The 24078-nt window shown below is 38.5% G+C and overlaps 1 protein-coding gene and 1 non-coding gene across 2 annotated transcripts in view; one reads left to right on the top strand and one right to left on the bottom strand.

Annotated features, from left to right (window-relative positions):
• Positions 1-1709: 1709 nt before the first annotated feature.
• IQCG (IQ motif containing G) overlaps positions 1710-24078 on the bottom strand; it is a 58839-nt gene continuing 36470 nt past the window's right edge. The window contains exons 8-10 of the mRNA XM_054574962.1: positions 4278-4409; positions 3230-3331; positions 1710-1847 (exon numbers count right to left, since the gene is read on the bottom strand). Of these exons, the coding sequence (XP_054430937.1) occupies positions 1710-1847; positions 3230-3331; positions 4278-4409 (372 nt within the window). The remainder of the gene's footprint in view (positions 1848-3229; positions 3332-4277; positions 4410-24078) is intronic.
• On the top strand, positions 7318-7447 carry LOC129071889 (small nucleolar RNA SNORA44). Its single transcript, XR_008529310.1, has one exon. It is a non-coding gene; the product is annotated as a small nucleolar RNA SNORA44 (small nucleolar RNA).

Consider the following 24078-nt stretch of genomic DNA (forward strand, 5'->3'; position numbering starts at 1 on the left):
ATGACTATGTTGATGAGTGTGATGAATTTTTAAAACCTAAGTACTTAAATGGTTATAGAAATGAAGGAAAACATGGAACTTACAAGCATTTTTATATACATATTGCAGTGAGATAGTTTACAGCAGATTTCATTTTATTTCTGAAAATGTTGTAAACATGTAATTAGTAAATGATTTGTGAAATGTCCTATATTTGTATGTCTGTAAATATGATACATAAGTTGTAAGTATAAATATGTCAATATCATGTATGTTATTTTAAATCACCTTTTTGCAGCCTTACACTTGACATTAAAATAAAAGCCAACACTTCAATAGCATGAAACAAAGGCTGATTTGAAAATGTTACTTAAATGTTCATACTCAAAGCATGGTTTCCTTGGCAAAAATGAAAGAGTACCTAATTCCCCAAAGGAACATTAGATCAGTAGAAACTGAGTACTCATAATAAGCCTTTGATCAAAATGTACTTTTTAAAGGAAGAATAGATATCAATAGTGCCCTGTATTTGAAGTTAGATATAAGGCTTATTAGTCCATGAAATACATGGGACAGTTTTTGTCTCAGATACTACCAGTCGTGCCATTGGAAAAGCTTTAGCACCCCAAGACATTCTATTTTGATTAAGCAAAGCAAGAGCAACCCAGCAGGCTCATTCTTTGTTAGGGGAATAGGGAAAATAACCAACAATCAGCTTTTTGTTACAGACACAGGTTGGGTATTTTCAATGCTTTCTCTCTTGCAGTCTTAATGCCCCATAAGGCGAGAATTATTGAGGAAGCAAAGTAGGTATAGACCCTAGTTTCTCCCTTATCAACAATATTTCCAGCTCAGATGCTTGTGGTTCTGTGTATTGGGTGTTGTCTCACAAACTGAAGGGTCTCCAGTTTGATTCCTAGTCAGGGCACAGGCCTGGGTTGCGGACCAGGTCCCTGGTTGGGGACATGTGAGAAACACCCAATCAATGTTTCTTTCCCTCTCTTCCTCCCTCCCATCCCCCTCTCTAAAAATAAAGTAAAAAAAAAAAAAAATCTCCAAACTAGTCTTCCAGCAGAACTGTGTCCCCCATATTTACCATGTATGGGTTATCCTAAAATCTCATTTCTAGCTTGTATTTATAATTTATATTCCTACCTCCTAGAAAAGGAGCTAAAGCAGCTTCTAAGATATATATTCCATGCCACCACCAATTCCCAATAAAAACACTAAAACGATAAATCTAAGACAGGAAAGTACCAACCTTTAATAAAACTTCACTATATATGTATTATTATGCTGGATACTTTATAAATGTCATCTTGTAATTCCTACTGGACACTTCACTTTTGTTCACAAGAGTTTTTTCACCAAATCAGAATCAGAGACATATTGCAGGAATTACTGAAGTTTTAATGCATCACTATAACTAAGCCTATGAATTTTGGGGGTGGGGGGTGAGAAAGAGCAAGAGAAATCTTCACAAGGCTCCTAGAAATACTACTTACCAGCAAATTTTTTTTCAAAATATGAAGAAGCCCTTAATCATATAATCCTAATTTGGGGTCTGAAAATTAACATAATGGGCAAAGGGAAATAACAAGGCTGCACCTGGAAATGTCCAAATAAGAAACAACCTATAGATAAGTTATCTGGTGGTAAAAGATGTTTCCTCTTCCATTCAAGTCCTTCCCAGGTCCAGAACATCAGAGGAAAAGACAGAAGACAGTTCATCACTGTATCTTGCCTCTCCGCTTGCCTGTGCCTCTGCCTTTACCTTTTGAATCCTTGCTATCATCTCTGTCCTTCTTAGGCATATTGAAACCACCAATTTCATTCCGCACTACAGTGCCTCGCCACCAGGCCTGGAGCTGGAAAAGAAAGGGGGAGTGAATACAATTTATAGCGTGCCTGAGAAGCTGCATTTTTTGTACATAAGGGGATTGGTTTTTGATAAAGTAACTTCCTTCCAAAGAATAGACAGACATGGGAGGGGTATGCTCTCCCTGCAGTAATGTTCGGCAACTGTGCAGGACTTAAGCCATGGACTCTAAAGTTTTCAAGAAATATAAAAAGTCTTTCTTTTACACTTGGAAACCTCACTCCCTTGTACTACTGCTCTTTATGAACATCGTTTCCCATATCTAATAACCATTTGATCCAAAAGGGGTGTTAGTTACCTGGGCCACAGGCAAAAGCAAGCATTCAGTCAAAAGTATGCAGCTAATCTAGATTACTTCAACAGACTTCCTGGTGCATTTCATATCTTTAATGATTGATTAAAGGATCAATACTCTTATTTTCAAAAAGCAAACTTTAGATAGCTACCTTGAATATCTTAGTCATTAGACACAACTGTTTTGAATACAGTCTGGGCTACTTTAAAATCACATTAAGTCCCAAAGACTGGAAGCAAATCCACCAGTGAAAAGAAAAGAAGGGTGGTCTTCAGCTAGTTCTTAGATTTTTGCCCTCAGCTGAGGAATCCTGGCAAATACAAAACACCAGAGGAGTTTCATAAATACTTGCTCACTGTTTATCTGACTCTCCTAATGGAAAGTTCAAGTTGGATCTGGATATCTGGTCCTGAATGTACTTTAAAGCTTACTTTCTTAATCCACTCCCTAATATGCATCCCAAACCAAACTAGTTTGCATACTATTCGGTCTCAGCAGATACTCATCTTTCAGAGATGAGGGCAATCCTCAAAACAACAGTAACAACAGTTTCTGTTTAGTTGATGTTATTTTTGCTTGATAGTTCCTAGAATCTGACCTGCCAGGTAAATAATCACTAATATATAGAAGTTAATATGCAACTAAAATATCTCTATTTTCTAAACTTATCCCTTCTACTTTTCTTCTTTTCAAATGGCTCTTATCAGAATCCTGCACAGATAGCCGGGGTTAACTCTAAGTAGGATTTTCCAAAGCAGTTGGATATTAGAACTCTTTCAAGAGCTATTTTGGTTAGATAGAGTATCCTTAAATTTGTCCTCTGAGCACAAACTCTAGGTTTTGCTTCCACTGCTAGCCATCTCCTTTTCCCTGGATTAAGAGCTGGGAGTGTGTCTTTTTCTGTTAACTGTCTCCCTGCACCACTGGACTGTGCTGGCAAATTCCAATAATGACAAAGGGCATGTTTCCTCACAGATCTCCTGTTTTTGGTAATCAATGAGAGGTACTTTGCATTCTTCAGTGTTACGCCAGCTATAGAATTAAAGGATCCTAAGAGGCCAATTATGGCTTTCTACCTTTATGGCGCTCTTTAATTCCAAGAAAGCCTGTTCTACATTCTTCCTGTTCTTCTCCTTTTCTATACGATCTTCAATGATGACCTGTTCATACTCCCTTATCTGCAAAAGTAGACATTAATCATGTTACAGGACTCTCTTGGCTAAACTGTGACCAGCCAGCCCGGCGATTTTAATAGACATTTTAAAATAAAGCATGCCAAATCTAAAGATAAACCAAAGGAAAAAAACTTACTGGATTTTTATATTAAAAATATTCCTTCATTAACTTTGGAATTGTTCCCAAGTTTGTTTCTGTTTAAATAATTCAAATTTGCTTTAAAATATTTCATAAAGCCCTGAGTGGTGTGGCTCAGCTGGTCGGGTGTCACTCCGCAAAGCAAAAAGTGTCCCCCATTTGATTTCAGGGCATGTGCTTGGGTTGCAGGTTCCATCCCCAGTCAAGGCGCATGTGAGAAGCAATCAGTGGTTCTCTCTCACATCTATGTTTCCCTCTTTTTCTCCATCCCCTCCCTCTCTCTAAAAATAAATAAAATCTTTAAAATATTTCATTGGAAAATATTAATGATGTGATTAATGACCTCAAAATAATGTAATTTTTTTAAAAAGCTGTGATGGAATGTACACATCAAATTGTAACCATCTTTTAAAAGAGAAATTTGAGAAGTTCTGCTTTCAATAATAAAGCCATAATCAGAAGCATTTGGGAAACCATAATTTACTAATTGTCTTCAGAGATCATAAAGTAGGAATAATATCTATCTCAAGAGGTTGCTGTGAAGGTTGAAGAAGCTGTATATGTGAAATATTAATTAATGCTTGGACAGAGTAAGCACTGCCTAAGAGTTAACTACTGTTTGTATTGCCCCCACCAGCAATGGTGTCGTCACTGTTATTGTCAGCATCATGATCCTCCAAATAGAATCCCATTGGTTTACAGGCAAACCTCCACTCTGTGACCAAAAATAGCATTACCCAGCTACTTTAGCTTAGCTTCTACCCACTCCTCAGTGCTGAGCCTTATACTATTGAAACTCTGCTTCCTTACCATCTTTGCAAGGTCTTGAAGGCGTGCTAAGTCACTGGCCTTAGCAGATTTGAGAGCATTCAGTTCATTCTGTTTCATTTCTGTGTCCTTATCGAATTTCTCCATCCAGAACTCTAGCTTCTCCTCAAGTTTCTATTTGGAAAGAATATTAAAACATAGCTTCTCTCAGACACAAAACAGTAAATGCCATGTAAAATCATTTATATAAAGTTCAAGAACAAGCAAGACTTTCATGCAGTGATAGCAGTCAGAATCGTGGTTACTTCTGGAGGGAGGGTTAGTTTATTGCTAGTGATGGGGCATGAGGGAGACTTCTGGTTGCTATAGATGTTCTCTATATCTCTATCTGGGTGCTGGTTACAGCAGCATATATACATAAATATTCATTAAACTATATACTTAATATTTGTGCATTTTATTACTCGATTTAAAAATGGGGAAGAGAGTCTTTTCTGGATAAGAGAAGTTGCAATGAAGAGGAAAGGAATAGAGTCAGTAGAACATTCTTGAAGGATAAGGAACGGCACCAGACAGCTCTTTGATTGATAACACTAAATACTAGTTGAGAAGGGTACAATGTCTTCAAAACTCTAAAAGGTAATAAATGTGAATCTAAGATTCTGTACCTAGCCAACCTAGATTTGAATGTGAGGGAAAGAATATACCTAGTCTTCCTGGAATAGTGACTCAAGAATGTACCTTAGCAAAATAAAATGAACAGTAAGTGTATAATAAATGGGAGAGAAAACCAAAATGTATACTTAAGCTGTTTAATATACTTTTTAATAATAAATCAGAATTTGGAATTAAAATCTCCAGTTGGGCAGTAGAGTCTAATGGAGAGAGCAGAAACAAGGTCTGAAGTTAGATTGCCCAGTTTCGGCTCCCAACTGTGACACTCCAATAAGTTCACTTAAATTCTCTAAGCCTCAGTACCCTCATCTATAAAATGGAAGTATATAATGAATGGTTTCAATAGGAGATACAGGAGAGGAAGAGAAGTTAGTGAAAGTCTCCCCTAATGCAAGAAGATATTAACTCTAGGCTTAAGAGAAAGAATCAAGTATAAATGTGTATGTTAAAAATGTAAGAGTCACCATTGCAAGAATAGAATGTATAACTTCCAAACTCCTAGACTGTGTGCCTCTACCAAGCCCTGGCTGGTGTGGCTCAGTGGATTGAGTACCCGCCTGCAAACCAAAGGGTTGCTTGTTTGATTCCCAGTCAGGGCACATGCCTGAGTTGCAGGCCAGGTCTCCAGTTGGGGGCATATGAGAGGCAACTGCACATTGATATTTCTCTCTCTTTCTCTTTCTCCCTCTCTTTTCCTCTCTCTAAAAAATAAATAAAATCTTAAAAAAAAAAAAGAATGGGACATCAAGAGGAGGTTTTAGGTGGTATATAGACATGGAATTGTTTTAAAACATGATTCACATCAGGCATTCTGATTCAGTTAGAACATGTCCGTTTGACTATAGCTGGCTAAAATGTATAACATAATTTGTTATTTATCATACTTCTGCTTACATTAAATTCTATAGTAAATTATATCGGTTTCTTTTTACATAATTATATAAAAACCTTAATTGAAAATAAATATAGTTGTTTAGGTAGAAAGTAGTAATAGCACAGGTGGTATGCAGATACTACAAAATTGAAAATAGTACGCAAATAATGAGTTTGTACTAAAGAGCTAGAAATCAAGCAAGAAAAATCCCATCAATTCAACACAAGGAGGAAAGAAACAACTAGAAAGTTGAAGAGGAGAAAACAAAATAAGATGGAAATACTAAGTACAAATGAAAATCACAATGAAAAAGAAATAGAAATAAATTCCCTTATCAAAAGAGCCTCTCAGATTTTTAAATCTAGCTATGCACAATTTGTAAAAAATCACAGCTAAAACAATATAATCAAAGCAAAAATAAAGCAGGTTTGGCAATTAATATCCACAAAATAGAAGTCCAAAAATAATTAAATGAGACAAAGGGATATTTTATACTTATAAAAGACATGCCCTACTAACATATGGCAGTGCCCTGGCCAGTGTAGCTCACATGCTTGCAGCATCGTCCCTAAAACAGAAAGGTCACAGATTTGACTCCCACTCAGGGCACATGCTTGGGTTTCAGGTTAGGCTCCTGGTTGGGGCACTACAAGAGGTCCCTGGTCCGGGCTCGTAATAGAGGCAACCGATCAGATGTTTCTCTCTCCCATCGACGTTTACCCCTCTGTCTTCCTCCCTTCCCTCCTCTCTAAAAAAATCAATAACCATGTCGTCAGGTGAGAATTAAAAAAATAAAAAGATTTGGCAGTTACAAACTTCTATTTTCTAATAACATTTTTCAGTATATAAAACAAAAAATATTAGAAATATAAGAAATCGACAGATCCACAATCATCTTAGGAGACTATCACACATCTATGAAATTAAGAGGAAAGGTAGACCAAAATAAATACCAATAGGAAGAATTGACAGGTAGTCCTGACAGGTGTGGCTCAGTTGGATGGGCATTGTCCCATGAGGCAAAAAGGTCACTGGTTTGATTCCCAGTCAATGTTATATGCCTGGGCTGCAGGTTTGGTCCTCAATGAGGGCGCGTGCAAGAGACAACTGATTGGCGTTTCTTTCTCCCTCGTCCCCTCCCCCTCTCTCTAAAAATAAATAAAATCTTTTTAAAAAATTTGACAGCTAGACTAATAGATATTTACACAATTTTGTACCTAGAAGAGAATACACTGTCTTTTTGAATACCCATGGAATATTTATATAACCTGAGCATATATTAAGCCCAAATACTAAAAAGCTTCTGCATAGCAAAGGAACCTATCAACGGAAGAGGAGATTATTTGCAAATAATGCTTCTAATAAGGAGTTAATATCCAAAATATTTAAAGGGGTTAATATTCAAACTATATTTAAAAACTCATACAACTCAACAATGAAAATACAATCCAATTTAAAAATGTGCAGATGACCCCAATACACTTTTTTCCAAGGAAGACACACAAATGGCCAAGAGACATATGAAAAAACGTTCAGCATCACTAATCATCAGGAAAATGCAAATCAGTACCAATGTCCAACTGCATGCAAGAACAGTCTAGAGAGACTATGACAGCTCAAGTCACCATAAAACCTGCCGTGGCCATTCGCCTTTCCAATAATAAAAAATAATTTTTTTAAAAACCCACAATGTAATATCTCCTCATAACTATGAGAATGGCTATTATCAAAATGCATGTAATAAGTGTTGGAGAGGATATGGAAAAAAAACACCCTTGTATGAAAAAAAAAACAACCCATTGTTAGTGGGATTCTAAGTTGGTGTACCACTATGGAAAACAGGGTGAAGGTTCTTTTATTTATTTTTATTTTTAATTATATTTTATTGATTATGCTATTACAGTTGTCCCAATTTGTCCCCCTATATCCCTCCCGACCAAGCATTCCCATTCATTCAGGCAATCCCCACACCCCTCCCATCTGGAAACCATCTGGTAACTAACTTATTTTCTCTTGCTTTTAAGAGTCTCCCTTTAAATCTAACCTTTGGCCTTTTAATAATGATAAGTCTTGGAGTGGGCCTCTTTGCATCCATCTTGTTTGGGACTCTCTGTGCTTCCTAGACATGCATGTCTATTTCCTTCACCAAATTCAGGAAGTTTTCTTTCATTATTTTTTCAAACAGATTTCCAGTTTCTTGCTCTTTTTCTCTTCTCCTTCTGGCACCCCTATGAGGCAAATGTTGGAATACTTGAAGTTGTCCCAGAGGCTGCTTAAACTATCCTTGTTTTGGGGGGCTCTTATTTCTTCTCATTGTTCTGATTGGCTGCTTTTTGCTTCCTTATGTTCTAAATCATAGATGTGATTCTTGGCTTCATCCACTCTACTTCTGATTCCCTGTAAATCATGCTTTATTATGGTTAGTGCAGTCTTCATTTCTGACTGGATCTCTATTATGCTCTTAAGATTCTCACTAAGCTCCCTGAGCATCTTTATAACCAGTGTTTTGAACACTGCTAGATTACTTATCTTCATTTTGTTTAGTTCTTTTTTTTTTTTTTTAGTTGTTTTCTTTCATTTGTCCCATGTTTCTTTTTCTCATTTTGGCAGCCTCCCTGTTTGTTTCTATGTTTTAGGTAGAGCTACTATGACTCCCTGCCTTGATAGCATGGCCTAATGCAGTAGATGTCCTGTCGGGCCCAGTGACACAGCCCTCCCCGCCACCACCACCCAAGCTGGGTACTCAAGATGCACCCTCCATGCAGGCTGAGTACACCTTCCTCTTGTAGTTGAGCCTTGATTGCTCTTGCAGGCCATGTAGCCAGAGATACAAGGGCTGGTGGTTCACTGAGGTCAGCTGTTGCTTACTTGAGAGGACTTAGGAAATTGTGAAGCATGAGCTAAGACTTACCATTCATATGGGAAAGCCACTGTTAACAGCTCGGTTGTACACAAAATCAGGGGTGGAACCTCAGGGAATCCCTAGGGCGGGCCAAACAGTGTTGACCAGGTTGATGGAGTCTCAGATATGGCATCTGCCTACTGGCTCTGTGGTTCTGTGTGGGGAAGGTTCAGAAAAGGAACAATGACCTCTGCCTGCCTCTCAGTCTCGGAGAAAGCTGTCCCCAGGTCCTGCTCTGATGTCAGACACTTCAGTTCCTCCCCATATGCCACTGGTGCTTTCCAAGCTGCTACCTCAGTGCTGGATCAGAGGGAGTGAGTCTGAGTAAGACCACGTGTGGGTTCTTTAAGGGAACTGCTTGGGAATCTAAAAATTTCTTCCAACAACGCAATCCCTGCTGCATTTTGCAGCCAGGAGTTATGGGGACTTATTTTCCAGGTTTTCCAAACTGGAACCCTGGTTTGGGGGGCTTGATGTGGGGCTGCAACTCTTCATTCCCAATATATCCCTCCCAAATTTTTATCCACCACATGTGGATGTGGGACCAGCCCGTTTTGCATCTAAACTCCTCCTACCATTCTGGATGGATGTGGTTTCTTTAATTCTGTAATTGTCAGATTTCCATTCATTTTGATTTCTGATAGTTCTGAGTGATGGCTGTTCTACAGTTTAGTTGTAATTTTGATGTGTTTGTTTGAGGTTATGTGTGTTTGCCTAGACTGTCGTCTTGGAGATCCAGCTCTTAATATAACTCTTTATTAATTTCAATTTGGAGAAATTTCTCACCGTGGCAGTAGCATCCAAGGTTCCATAGCTGGTAGATTGTGGCACTAAGAATTAAACATCTGTAGTCCACTTCCAGGTTCCAGGCAGTTAGAAATAAGCAGGGCAAGAACAATGGGCCAGGTACAGAAGGCCAGCAAGGCAGAGAGCTCAAGGTGCCTAGCAATGGGCAAAACTGGGGAAACAAGGACCTCACCCCCAGGGTAATCTTTCTTCCCATCAGTTCCTTTAAAAATTAAGAATTGAACAAACATACAACGTAATAATTCCTGTTCTGGATATTTATCTAAAGAATATGAAAACACTAATTCAAAAAGATACATGATGCACACCTATGTTCACTGCAGCATTATTTACAATAGCCAAGATATGGAAGCAACCTAAATATTCATCAACAGATGAGAGGATAAAGAAGATGTAGTACATATGTACAATGAAATATTACTTGGCCATAAAAAAGATGAAATACTGCCATTTGCACCAACATGGATGGATTTCGAGAGTATTATACTAAGTGAAATAAGACAGAAAGTACAAAAGCCATATGATTTCACTCATACATAGAATATAAAACAAAAAGTAACAAACTAGCAAAACAAAACAAAAACTACATACAGAGAGCAGGATGGTGGTTATGAGAGGAGAAGGGGCTGGGGGGAGGTGAAATGGGTAAAGGGTGTCAAATACAAGGTAATGGAAGGAAACTGGACTTTTGGTATGAGAAAACAATAGTGTACAGATACTGAAATATAAAGTTGTACACCTGAAATTTATATAGTGTTATTAACCAATGTTACCTCAATGTTTTTATATTTGTATTTCTATAATTTTTTTAGACTTTATTTATTTTTTAGAGAGAGATGAAGGAAAGGATAGAGAGGGGGGAGAGAAACATTGATGTGTGAGACTAGCACACCCCCTCCTTGGGAACCCAGCCTACCATCCAGGCATGTGCCCTGACCAGGACATGAACTGACAACCTTTCAGTTCAAAGGCAAGTGCTTAACCCACTGAGACACACTAGCCAGAGCTTATCTGAATTTTTTAAAAGCCCAAATAAGAGCTCAACAAATCCCAATGAGCATAAATCTTACATTTCACAACCTGAGACCACAGTGGAAGACAGCAATGGTATAAACCTCAGAAGGTGGTTGTGAGGTTCACAGCAGAAACATCCAAGGGTTATTATGAGCAATAGCCTCCCACTCCAACTGTAATTATGGACAACATAAGAAACACCCTTTTAAATAACTCTTGGGTTAAAATGGAAGTCACTTACAAACTACATGCTACAATGCCTACAATTTACTGTTAAAGGCATGAAAAAGATGAAGGATTAATGGAGGACGAACATATAGGTATGTGATAAAAGCAAAAATAATAAAATGTTAATGGTAGAATCTACAACTAGGTGGTGGATATATGAGTGTTCACTGTAAAATTCTTTCAACTTTATATATTTAGAAACACTCATAATAAAATTCTGGAGGAAAACAAATAAATTACAAGCTATTTGTAAAGGAAAGACAGTATAACATTATGTAGCAAAACCTGTAGATTACAGGCAAATGACTTAGAAAATGTTGGTTTACATACATTTGCTAGAAAATGATAAAATTTGAAAATAAATGAATTGAGCATTTATGAAACTAGACAAAGATTTGCAACATAAGCTCAAAGAAGATACGAGAAAATAATTACTCAAAATTAAATTAAAAACATTGTACTTCCAGTCAAGATGATGGCACAGGCAGACATGGCTCGCCTCTTTGCACAACCACATCAAAATTACAACCATCACTCAGTATCATCAGAAATTCAGTTGAATGGAGTCTGACAACTACGGAATTAAAGACATCACATCCATCCAGACTGGTAGGAGGGGTGCAGATGTGAAACGGGCTGGTCCCACATCCACATGTGCTGGACATAATTTGAGAGGGCTATCTCGGGAGCGAGGAGTCCCAGCCCCGCACCAGGCCCCACCAGCCCAGGGTTCCAGTGTCAGAAAGATAAGTCCCCACAATCTCTGGCTGCAAAAACCAGTGGAGATTGAGTGGGTGGAAGAAACTGTTGGAGCCCCAAGCAGTTCCTCTTAAAGAACCCACACATGGACTCACCTACTCAGACTCACTCCCTCTGAGCTCCAGCACCAGGGTGGCAGCTTGAAAGGCACCAGTGGCGTATGGGGAAGAATTGAACTACCTGGCATCAAGGTGAGCAGAGACCATTGTCCCTTTTCTGGCCCCTCCCCCAACAGAGCCATAGAGCTGGCAAGCTGGTGCCATATTTGAGACTCCATCAACCTGGCTAACACTGCTTGACCTGCCTATGAGATCTCCAAAGCCTCCACCCGACTCAACTTACAGGCCCACCCAAGCTGCTTTTCCAGATAAATGTCTGACCTTGGCTCATGCTGCACAGCTTCCTAAATCCTCTCAAATAAGCAACAGCTGGCCTCAGGGAGCCCTGAACCCAGCACTAGCATCGGTCAGCCTAGATTCACAAGTTGGCTTTGCTTGGGAATCTGCAAGCCCAGCACGAGTAAGGCCCCAGCCCTGGCACAAGCAGCAGCCAGCCTGGATTCACAGCTAGTCTTCACCTGGGAACCCGTACGCCCAGCACAAATAGCAGCCATCTCAGGTTGCTCTATAGCTCATGCATGGTGGCCCTGGGTAAAACACAGGTGGTGGCTGACCCTGGCCTGCACCACCAAGGAAACCCCAGGGCCAGCATACACAGTGGACGGCTACAGACCCTACTGGAGCACCACCACCCTGCCCCTGCACAGCTGATCCTCCACAAAAGATGAAAGTTGATGGCAATTGGTCATAGACAATCCTTGCAGCTGACTGGCATGGGTAAATCTTTCCCATTGACCTGCAAAAAGCAACCAAGGCTCAACTACAAGAAAAGGGGGTACTCAGCCCACATGAAGCTCACACCTCGAGTACGCAGTTTGGATGATAGGGGAGGCTGTGCCACTGGACCCTAAAGGACACCTACTATGTTAGTCCATACTACCAAGACACAGAGTCAAAGCAGCTCTACCTAATACATAGAAAAAAAAAACACAGAGAGGCTGCCAAGGTGAGGAGACAAAGAAACATGGCCCAAATGAACGAACAGATTAAAACTCCAGAAAAAGGGCTCAACACAATGGAGAAAAGCGATCAGATGCAGTGTTCAAAACACTGGTTATAAGGATGCTTAAGGAACTTAGTGAAGATCTCAACAGCATTGAAGAGATCCAATCAGAAATGAAGGATTCACTAACTGAAATAAAGAACAAGTTACAGGTAAACAACTATAGTGTGAATGAGGCCAAGAATCGAATCAAGGATTTGGAACGTAAGGAATCAAAAAAAAAAAAAAACCAATCAGAAGAAGAAGAAAAAAGAATAAAAAAAAACAAATGAGGATAGTATAAACAGCCTCTGGGACAACTACAAGGCTTCCAACATTAGCATTACAGGGGTATCAGAAGAAGAAGAGAAACAGCAAGACATTGGAAATCTATTTGAAAAAATAATGAAAGAGAACTCCCCTAATTTGGTGAAGGAAATAGACATGCAAGTCTAGAGGAGCACAGAAAGTCTCAAACAAGATGGATGCAAAGAGGCCCATTCCAAGACACATCATAATTAAAATGCCAAAGGTTAAAGATAAAGAGAGAATCTTTTTTTTTAAATTTAATTTTAATTTATTTTTTCAAATACATTTGTCTCTGCCTACCCCCCACCACTATCCCTTGCCCCCTCCCTCCTTCCCTCCCTCAGTTCTTCCCCTTTGGTTTTATCCATGAGCCCTTGCTATATGTTCCTTGACTTTCCCCTTCCCTTCCTTTATCCCTGCCCCCTCTCCCTCCTTTCCTCTTGCTCTGTTGATTTCTTTTCCTTTCAGTGTTGCTGGTCTTATTTTCCTTGCATCTTTGTATTGTTGGTTAGGTTCCACTTATAGGTGAGATCATATGGTATTTGTCCCTCACCCCCTGGCTTATTTCGCTTAGCATAATGCTCTCCAGTTCCATCCATGCTGTTGTGAAGTTTAGTAGTTCTTTTTTTCTTTTTGCTGCGTAGTATTCCATTGTGTATATGTACCATAATTTTTTGATCCAATCATCTATTGATGGGCATTTAGGTTGCTTCCAACACTTGGCTATTGTAAATTGTGCTGCTATGAACATTGGGGTGCATAGGTTCTTTTGTATTGGCGTTTTGGGATTCTTAGGGTATAGTCCCAGCAGGGGAATCACTGGATCAAAAGGCAGTTCCATTTTCAGCTTTTTGAGGAAATTCCACACTGCTTTCCACAATGGCTGCACCAGTCTGCATTCCCACCAACAGTGGACTAGGATTCCCTTTTCTCCACAGCCTCGCCAGCACCTGTTGTTTGTGGATCTGTTTATGATGGCCATTCTGACTGGTGTGAGGTGGTACCTCATGGTGGTTTTGATCTGCATTTCTCTGATGGCTAGTGATGCTGAGCATCCTTTCAAATGCCTCTGGGCCCTCTGTATCTCCTCCTTGGAAAAGCATCTGTTCAGGTCCTTTGCTCATTTTTTGATTGGATTGTTTGTCTTCTTGGAGTGGAGTCGAGTGAGTTCTTTATATATCTCGGAGATCAAACCTCTTTCTGATGTATCATTAGCAAATATATTTTCCCATATGGTTGGCTCCCTTTTCATTTTGCTGATGTTTTCTTTTGCCGTGCAGAAGCTTCTTATTTTGATGAGGTTCCACTTGTTTATTCTTTCCTTTATGTCCCTTGCGTTAGGAGACATATCAGTGAAAAAATTGCTGCGTGGGATATCTGAGAGTTTCCTGCCATTGTTCTCCTCTAGGACTTTGATGGTGTTGCGACTTATATTTAAGTCTTTTATCCATCTTGAGTTTATTTTTGTGTATGGCGTCAGCTGATGATCCAATTTCAATTTTTTGCATGTAGCCGTCCACCTCTCCCAACACCATTTGTTGAAGAGGCTATTATTGCTCCATTTTTGCTTCTGCCCCCTTTGTCAAATATTAGATGCCCATAGAGACCTGGGCTTATTTCTGGGCTTTCTATTCTGTTCCACTGGTCTATGGGTCTGTTCTTGTGCCAGTACCAGATTGTTTTGAGTATAGTGGCTTTGTAGTAGAGTTTGATGTCCGGTATTGTGATCCCTCCAACTTTGTGTTTCTTTCTCAAAATTGCTGCGGCTATTCGGGGTCGTTTATGGTTCCATATAAATTTTTGAAATGTCTGTTCTATTTCTGTGAAATATGTCATTGGTATCTTAATAGGGATTGCGTTGAATCTATAAATTGCTTTGGGTAGTATGGACATTTTGATGATATTAATTCTTCCAATCCATGAGCATGGTATATGCTTCCATTTATTCGTGTCTTCCTTAATTTCTTTTTTCAATGTTGTATAGTTTTCTGTGTACAGGTCTTTTACGTCTTTGGTTAAATTTATGCCTAGGTACTTTATTTTTCTTCTTGCTATATCAAATGGTATTCTTTTTCTGATTTCTTTTTCTTCTATTTCATTGCTGGTGTACAAAAATGCCTTTGATTTCTGAATGTTGACTTTGTATCCTGCTGTTTTGCCAAATTCACTTATTAGGTTGAGGAGTTTTTTGGTAGAGTCTACAGGGTTCTCTAGGACACTATCATGTCATCTGCAAACAATGATAGTTTTACTTCCTCCTTTCCTATTTGGATGCCTTTTATCTCTTTCTCTTGTCTGACCGCTGTGGCTAGGACTTCCAATATGATGTTGAAAAGATGCGGTGAATGCGGACATCCTTGGCGTGTTCCTGATCTTAGTGGGAAAGCTTTCAGTTTTTGCCCGTTGAGTATGATGTTGGCTGTAGGTTTTTCATACATGGCCTTTATTACATTGAGGAATGCCCCATTTATTCCCATTTTGGTGAGTGTTTTGATCATAAATGGGTGCTGTACCTTATCCAATGCTTTTTCTGCATCTATCAAGATGATCATGTGGTTTTTGTCTTTTATTTATGTGATGTTTCACGTTTACTGATTTGCGTATATTGAACCATCCCTGCATGCCTGGGATGAATCCCACTTGATTGTGGTGGATAATCTTTTCAATGTATTGCTGGATGCGGTTTGCCAATATTTTGTTGAGGATTTTAGCATCTATGTTCATCAGCGAAATTCGCCTGTAGTTTTCTTTCTTTGTAGGGTCTTTATCTGGTTTTGGGATCAGGGTGATGCTGGCCTCATAGAAAGAGTCTGGGAGTCTTCCCTCCTCTTGGATTTTTTGGAATGGTCTGAGAAGGACAGGGGTTAGCTCTTCCTTAAATGTTTTGTAAAATTCTCCTGTGAAACCGTTCAGCCCTGGGCTTTTGTGTGCCAGGAGTTTCTTGATTACTGCTTCAATTTCCCCAGCTGTTATCGGTCTGTTCAAGCTTTCTGTTTCTTCCTCCTTCAGTGTTGGAAGATTATACTTCTCTAAAAATTTGTCCATTTCATCAAGATTTTCAAATTTCTTGGCATATAATTGTTCATAGTAGTTTCTGACGATCCTTTGTATTTCTGTGGTATCAGTTGTTATTTCTCCTCTTTCATTTCTGATATTATTAATTTGGGCCCTCTCCCTTTTATTCTTGATGAGTCTGCTTAAAGGCTTGTCGATTTTATTTATCTTTTCAAAGAACCAGCTTCTGGATTGGTTGATCCTCTGAATTGTTCTTTTCGTCTCTATGTCATTCAGTTCTGCTCTCATCTTGACTATTTCCTTCCTTCTACTTGCTCTGGGATTTATTTGTTGTTGTTTCTCCAGTTCTTGAAGTTGTAGTGTTAGGTCTTTTATTTGAAATGTTTCTATCTTTTTTAGGTAAGCCTGTATTGCTATGAACTTCCCTCTCAGGACCACCTTTGCTGTGTCCCATAGGTGTTGGACTGTTGTCTGTTCATTTTCATTTGTTTCCAGAAATTTTTTAATTTCTTCCCTTATCTCATTATTGACCCATTCATTGTTTAATAGTCTATTGTTCAGTCTCCATGAGTTTGCAAGTTTTTGAAGTTTCTCTTTGAGGTTGATTTCCAGTTCAAGCCATTGTGGTCCGAGAAAAAGTTTGGTGTCATTTCAATTTTCCTGAATTTGCTGAGGTTTGCTTTGTGTCCTATCATGTGGGCTATTTTTGAAAAACTGCCATGAGCATTTGAAAATAATGTGTATTTTTCTTCTTTGGGATGTAAGGTTCTATATGTGTCAGTTAAATCTCTTTGATTCAGTGTGTCATTCAGCGCCACAATATGTTTATTAATATTTTGTTTGGAAGATCTGTCCATTTTTGACAGTGGGGTGTTGAAATCCCCTACTATCAGCGTGTTGCTGTTTATATCTTTTTTGAAGTCATCCAACAATTTCCTTATAAACTTGGGGGCTCCTATATTGGGAGCATATAAGTTTACAATGTTGATGTCTTCTTGATAGATTCTTCCTTTAAGTATTATGAAGTGCCCCTCTGGGTCTCCTTTTATGGCCTTTGTTTTGAAATCTAGTGATAAAGAGAGAATCTTAAAAGCAGTAAGAAAAAAGAAGATAATTACCTACAAAGGAGTTCCCATAAGGCTTTCAGCTGATTTCTGAAAAGAAACTTTGCAGGCTATAAGGCATTGGCAAGAAATATTCAAAGTCATGAAAAGCAGGACCTACAGCCAAGATTGCTCTACCCAGCAAAGATATCATTTCGAATCGAAGGGCAGATAAAGAGCTTCCCAGACAAGAAAAAACTAAAGGAGTTCATCGTCACCAAACCATTATTATATGAAACGTTAAAGGGAACTATTTAAGAAAAAGAAGATCAAAACTATGAAAAACAAAATTGCAAAAATACATATCTATCAACAATTGAATCTAAAAAATAAACTAAGCAAACAAGAAGAACAGAGACAAAAATCATGGATAGAGAGAGTGTTTTGATTGTTGCCAGATGGGAGGGGCTGTGGAGGAATGGGCAAAGAGGTGAGGGAATTAAGAAGTACAAATAGGTGGTTACAGGATACCCACAGGGATGTAAAGTACAGTATAGGAAATGGAGTAGCCAAAGAATCTATGCGCATGACCCATGGACATGAACACTGGTGGGGGGACTGCCTGAGGAGTGAGGGGTTTTATGTGGAGAGGTTTAAAGGGGGGAAAATCAGGACAACTGTAATAGCATAATTAATAAAAAATAATTTTTAGAAAACATTATGACAGGGAAAAAGAACAGATTTGCTCAATAAAAGTAAAAGATGGTTTTTGTGATGACCAATAAAATGGTCAAACTTTTGACAGGTCTCAGCAATGAAAAGGGGAAGAAAACACAAATTTTTAAAAATAGCAGATGAAAAAGATAGCTACAGAAACAAAAGAAATTTTTAAATTGTAAGAGACGTTAGTGCACAGCTTTATGCTAATAAATTTGAAATAAATGTTTAGATGAAATGGATTATTTTCTAGAAAGATGTAAAAATAAAAGACTCAAAAAGATTTTTAAAAAGTGAAGACATCAATAATTATTACCTGATTGAAAAGGTAGCCAAATATCTCCCCTATTAAAGGACACCCAAACAAGATTGTTTATGACTGAATTTTCTCAAAGATTCAAGAAACAGAGAATCTATTTTGTTCTCTTTGTACTTTTAAATTTCAGCCCATAAGAGGATACAAAGCTCCCTAACTCAAGCTGCCAGGCTAGCATAACTGATAGCAATACAATAAAGAAACACCAAAAAAAGTGTACAGGTTAAGGTTTTTTTGTGGAATATATAAATACAAAATTAAAATCCACAAATAAATTCCAGTAGTCTAGTAAAATAATATGACCAATAGGGATAGCTCAAGATTATAAACATGATTTGACTAAACAAATCTATTAATATATTTTACTTTATTAACATATTAAAAGAGAAAAAATAATACCTCAATGGATATTATTTTTATTAAATCCATCTCGTAAAAACTGAATGCCCATCCTGAAAAAAAGAAAACTTAGCAAGGTAAAACCAAAAGAAAATACCCCTGATTTTTAAAAAAGATTTTATTTATTTATTTTTGGGGGGGGGGGGGAACGGAGAGAGAAAGAGAGGGAGAGAAACATCGACTGGTTGACTCTTGCAGGTCCCCCTGGGGACCTAGCCCACAACCGAGGTATGTGCCCTGACTGGGAATAGAACCAATGACCTTTTGGTTCTCAGGCTGGCGTTGAGTCCACCGAGCCACCCCAGCCAGGGTAGAAAGTCCCTTAATTTGATAAAGTTTATCTACCATAACACTACAGAGCAAACTTCACCCAATCCCCATTTGTGTCAATACCAATTTACTGCCTCTCAACTCCATATTCATCCTTCACTGGCTAGCGTAGTGAAATCAGGTGCTTGCTGTTAAATGTTGCTCTTTTGCCAGCTGGCACAATGTTAAGTTTTGTCAGTAGAGGGCACTGGAGAGATGTGACAGGAGAGCTTCTCTCCCTGGTTCCAGTGTACTTCCTCTTTTGTGTCTGGGGCACAGCTGATGTGTGTGGGACATTCAGTGGCACTTGTTCCCCTAGTTTTGCTGACACAAGAGGGTTCTTGCTTGCCAAACCCAATCAACAGTTCCCTGCTTGCTAGCTTTGTCTCACTAGCTGTGAACCAGCTCTGACCCAGGGCAACAAAGAAAACATCTGTGTTTATTCCTTCCTTGGATACTGTCCTTCAGCCCTAAGGTGTTCTTTAGAGTCCTCTTTTATTCTTTGTAGCCAATCCCTTATCCTCAATTAAATGACTCTTTCACTAAGTGTTCCCTGCTCAAATTACTGGTCTGGTTTCTATCACCTAAGTGGACCATAATGATACAGAATTGGTACCAAAAATAGAGTTTATTTCCCACCTTCTATATGCCTTACTGAGGTATCTAAAATCCTTGCTACTTCCTGTTCATCACAATCAACAAAGTTCAGTGGCCCACTAGGATGTTTTGTGGAAAGTCAAAGCAAGCAACATCTCTACAGACCACGTTATGGCAGAGAACAGAACTCACATAATAGCCCTGATGTAAGAATGTGAGTGTGTACTGTTGGCCCTGCCAGGTAAAAGCAAACTACTTATGGAGGTTTTTTTCAAACTGGTTTGGACACAGGGTCTTTAGTCAGGTTAACAGTTGTCTACCAAGTGACAGCAGCTATTGATGATTTTCTCCAGTAAAGATACTACATCTGGAACCATAGCTGCAAATGCAGTAACCACCTGCTTATATTATTTACAAGAGTCCACAGCCAATCTTCAAGATCATTCTAATGCAAAGGTAAAACAGCCAAGTTAAATGGGGATGTGGTTAAGTGTTACTGTCCCTTCTTCTTTCAGGTTCAATGTTAGCACTGATTTCTGCCGTCACACCAGGGAAGCAGCATACTTATGATTTACGATCTTGGTAGGGAGCAAGTGTTCCAGAGACTTCTACTTGGTCCTAACTACCATAATGGCCTTCCCTCCATGAGTCAGAAAGAAATTCCGTCTGTTGCCAAGTATGTCTATTGCAATTATATATTCAGTAACTGAGGAAATAACCAAAGGCGGGGTCCATAGAACAAGTGTAAATCAGACTAAAGACTCCATCCAGCTGTAGCCAATGTGGCTCAGTTGGTTGGAGCATCATTCCATACACCAAAAGGTTGCAGGTTTGATTCCCAGTGAGGGCACATAGCAAGATTGTGTGTTTGATCCCCAATCAGGGCATGTACAGGAGACAACCAATCAATGCTTCTCTCTCCCACCTTCCTCTCTCAAAAAAAAAAATTGAATGAATAATCTGAATAATCTCATTTTCTACCTAAAGAAACTACAAAAAAGCCCTGAGTGGCATGGCTTATTCAGCTGGCGTCATTGCACAGACCAAGAGGTTGCTGGTTTGACTCCCTGTCAGGGCACATGCCTAGGTTGTAGATTCAATCCTTGGTCGAGGCACATTCAGGAGGAGGCCAATCAATGTTTTATCAATGTCTCTCTCCCTCCCTTTCTCCCTCCCTTCCTCTCTCTTTAAAAATAAGTAAATAAAATCCTTAAAAAAAAAAAAAAAACTACGGAGTTGTGGCTGGGTAGCTCAGTTGGTAAGCATATCATCCCAATACGCAAGGCTGTGGGTTCAATTCCCAGTCAAAGCACATACAAGAATCAACCGATGACTGCATAAATTAAGTGGAACAACAAATTGACATTTCTCCCTCTCCCCCTCCTTTCCTGTCTCTCTAAAATGAATGAATGAATGAATGAAGGAAAAAGAAACCGTGCGCGTACACACACGCACACACATACACACAAAGACACCATCTATCACCTGGCCATTATGAGTAGAGGCCACAGTGCTGTTTTGGGTCCCCAGAAATTCGCATCAATTCAGAGCCAATGTTTAGTGACCTGAGAAGGTCTGGATATTTCCTTTTTTTCTAATGCACAGACACTCCACTAAGTAGTCATAGGTTCCTTTGGGTAAATCTTAGAGAAAAAGTCACAATATATAATTGCAGCAATGCTACAGAATTCATCCTCAGAGGGGCATGCCCCTTCAGTCAAGAGCCTCCGGATCTGTGAATGACTTAGTTCTGGAAACTAGATGAGAGACCATGACTCTTCATTTTGGTGACTCAAATCAGGTGTTTGTCTACGAGACTTGAACTTTTTTTTTCTGTTATATAGATCAAGTAATGCTTTGTCAGGCTGCATATCAATTTTGTTCCTTGGTATATCATGACTAATTAGCCATCACCAAACATCCCAGTGGGGAAAAGCATTCTGACAATAGGTATAGCCTGCTGCCCTTCATGGTAAATGTGTCCACCTTGTCATTGACAGCTCAGGGCACTCTAGGAGCCCATCATCCCTACTGAAGTCAGGGAGCCCGTATCAGTGATGTTATCACCCATGGTCTTACCTAGTCTGCATAGGAAAGAAAGGACAGAGCTTTGGAGGGATGCAGGTGAGCTCCTCTCTAGTGTATTTCTCAATGGCTTTAGTAAAGGAGTATCTTCTAGGAACAAGTGTCTCACAGAAACTAGTTAGAGGTGAGTGTTTGGTGACAGATCTATAGGTCACACATGATAAATTCACTCCGATATTCCTATCTCCCCAAATCTTTGGGTTCTGTCCTCCACATCACAGAAGGAAGGCTCTGGCATCTCCACTTAATTAAATGTGGGCCACTGTTGAGTCCAAGTTTTGGTTAAACAACCAAACAAATGGTTGGAGTCACAAGCTAACATATTAAATTCAAAATCTCCGGTAAGTATATCACTGTCAATGACCTCAGCCCATTCTGGTGTTATTCCACCTCTTGGCCTAATGCCCTTAGAATCCATTCCCACACGTTCCCCAGGTTTCTGCCAACGTGTATTAGCAAAGTCTTGTGATTCTTCTGGCATGTAAGCTATTTCTTTCTGATTTACAGTTATTTGAGTTATCTGCTCTTCCCGGGACTTGCTGAGATTTTATCCTAGTTATGGATCCAGGGGCAGTAGGGGTAATTGTGCTGGGTCCTGAGAGTGAGCATCCTTTTTCAAGGCATCAGATGAAGTTATTATTACAGGGAAAGGAAGACTACTATTCTCAGGCACAGGAGAGCATCCTCATTCTACTGGCAAAACAGTGAGTTGGGGGTTCAAGATTGTCAGTTATATCTGAGTACAACGAGATATACCCATTCCAAGTTTCAGGTCCCTGTCTCCCCCAATGAATGCCCTAACTTGTAGGTGAGAAACCTGACATGACTATCAACTCGTGTGACTGAAGTACCATCAAAACCAATAATAGAAAAATGGTGTTCTATTATCACTACTATTAATTAACATTGCACTTGACATTCTATCTATAAAATAAGCCACCAAATGGAGAAAGACATATAAATAACGAAAAGGAAAATATAAAATTGTTACTATTTGCAGTCAATAAGATTTTCTACCTAGAAAACCCAAATGAATCAACTGAAAAACCATTAAAATTAATATGAGAGGACATAAGGAATCTAGAACAATATTTAAAAATGTAGTATTTTCAGATACCTTGCACTTAGAGACATGTCCAAGAATGTTTAGCATTGTTCTAACAGAAAAACTCAGAAACAACTAAATGTCCACTGACAGAAGAACAGTCAAGTAAATGTTGGTATATCCTGTGTATGGGATATTATAAAGCAGTTGTAGTGACAACAATATGCCCTCCTGTGCCTGAGAAGAGTAGTCTTCCTTTCCCTGCAGTAATAACTTCATCTAATGCCTTGAAAAAGATGCCCACTCTCAGGACCCAGCACAATTACCCCTATTGCTCCCGGATCCATAACAATAGATATGGTGTGATCTCGCTTACTTTAAAAACAAATATAAATAAATAAATACTAACAACATGTAAATAGGTACATATAGAAGTACGTATATTAAAAGAAAAAGATGTGAAGAAATCTTTTTTAAAGAGGGAGCGATTAAGAGAGCTTTCACTTTTTAAACTATATATATTTTTGTACTTTTCAAATTTTCATGTAGAAGTATTTGTGTATTGCTTGTGTCTTGGGCTGAAGATCTGGAAAACACTGACTTATCTGTCCACCATTCACTTAATCTACCAGCTCATCTGATTGTTTTCAAATACCTGCTGTGTCTTAACACTCGAAACAGGTAAAATGATACTAGTTCTTAAATTGCAGGCTACAGGCCCCTGATTCTAACAGCTTATCAGGTATTTTCTTCAGTAAAGGCCTACAAGATAGCATCTAGAAATTCTTTAACTACAAATTTGGAATTGTTTACTGAAAATTCATTACCTTCTCAAAGGTAGACTGTATCATGGGCCACCTAGAAATTTTTTCCTTATTCATCCAACAGGATTTTGAAAGGATCTACTCACCATGGTTTGTTGTTAGTATTAGAAATACTAACCATATAGTGGTTAAACTAAAACCATATAATTCACACAAGAAGAAATAAAATGAATAAATAAATATATGGAAAAATGGTCAAGTCTGTTAGTAAGCAAAAAAATGCAAAATAGAGCAACTCATTAAGTTTGCACACTTTTAATATCTAAAATGGCTAGTGCTGTTGAGGATACCTGAAAGTAGGGCCTGTACACACTGTTAATGGCAATGTAAGTTTGACAGTATTAACAATATTAGCAATTCACAAAATACCAGTCTCTCTGGCCTCATAATCTCATGCTTGAGATTTACTTTGGGTAAATAACTGCAATGAAGAAAAATAGTTACTTGGCAAAGCTTTCATTCCTGAATTATTTATAATAATGAAATTTTGGAAATAACCTAAATATCTAAAATAAAGGGTAACAAGTAAACCATTGCATGACCAAATTATAAAACCATTTAAAATTATTTTATGAAGAGACTGATAACTTGGAACATATGAATTAAAAAAATTGGCAATTGTTTAAAAAAACTTCCTGCAACCAAAAATGTTATTTTTATAATTTAAAAAGTCATATTTTTAAATTATGACAATGAAACAATAAAAGAACAAGAAAAGTTTTCTATATAATGCTATATGAATAAAGGCAAAAGACAAAATTTTACCTCTACTCAAATTACAGCTTTAAAAATATTTATTCAAATGAATAACTTTAAGAGAAAAC

Source organism: Pteronotus mesoamericanus, unplaced genomic scaffold (genome assembly GCF_021234165.1).
Source record: "Pteronotus mesoamericanus isolate MK-2021 breed Mesoamerican mustached bat unplaced genomic scaffold, CSHL_Meso_final contig_27, whole genome shotgun sequence".
Lineage (NCBI taxonomy): Eukaryota > Metazoa > Chordata > Mammalia > Chiroptera > Mormoopidae > Pteronotus > Pteronotus mesoamericanus.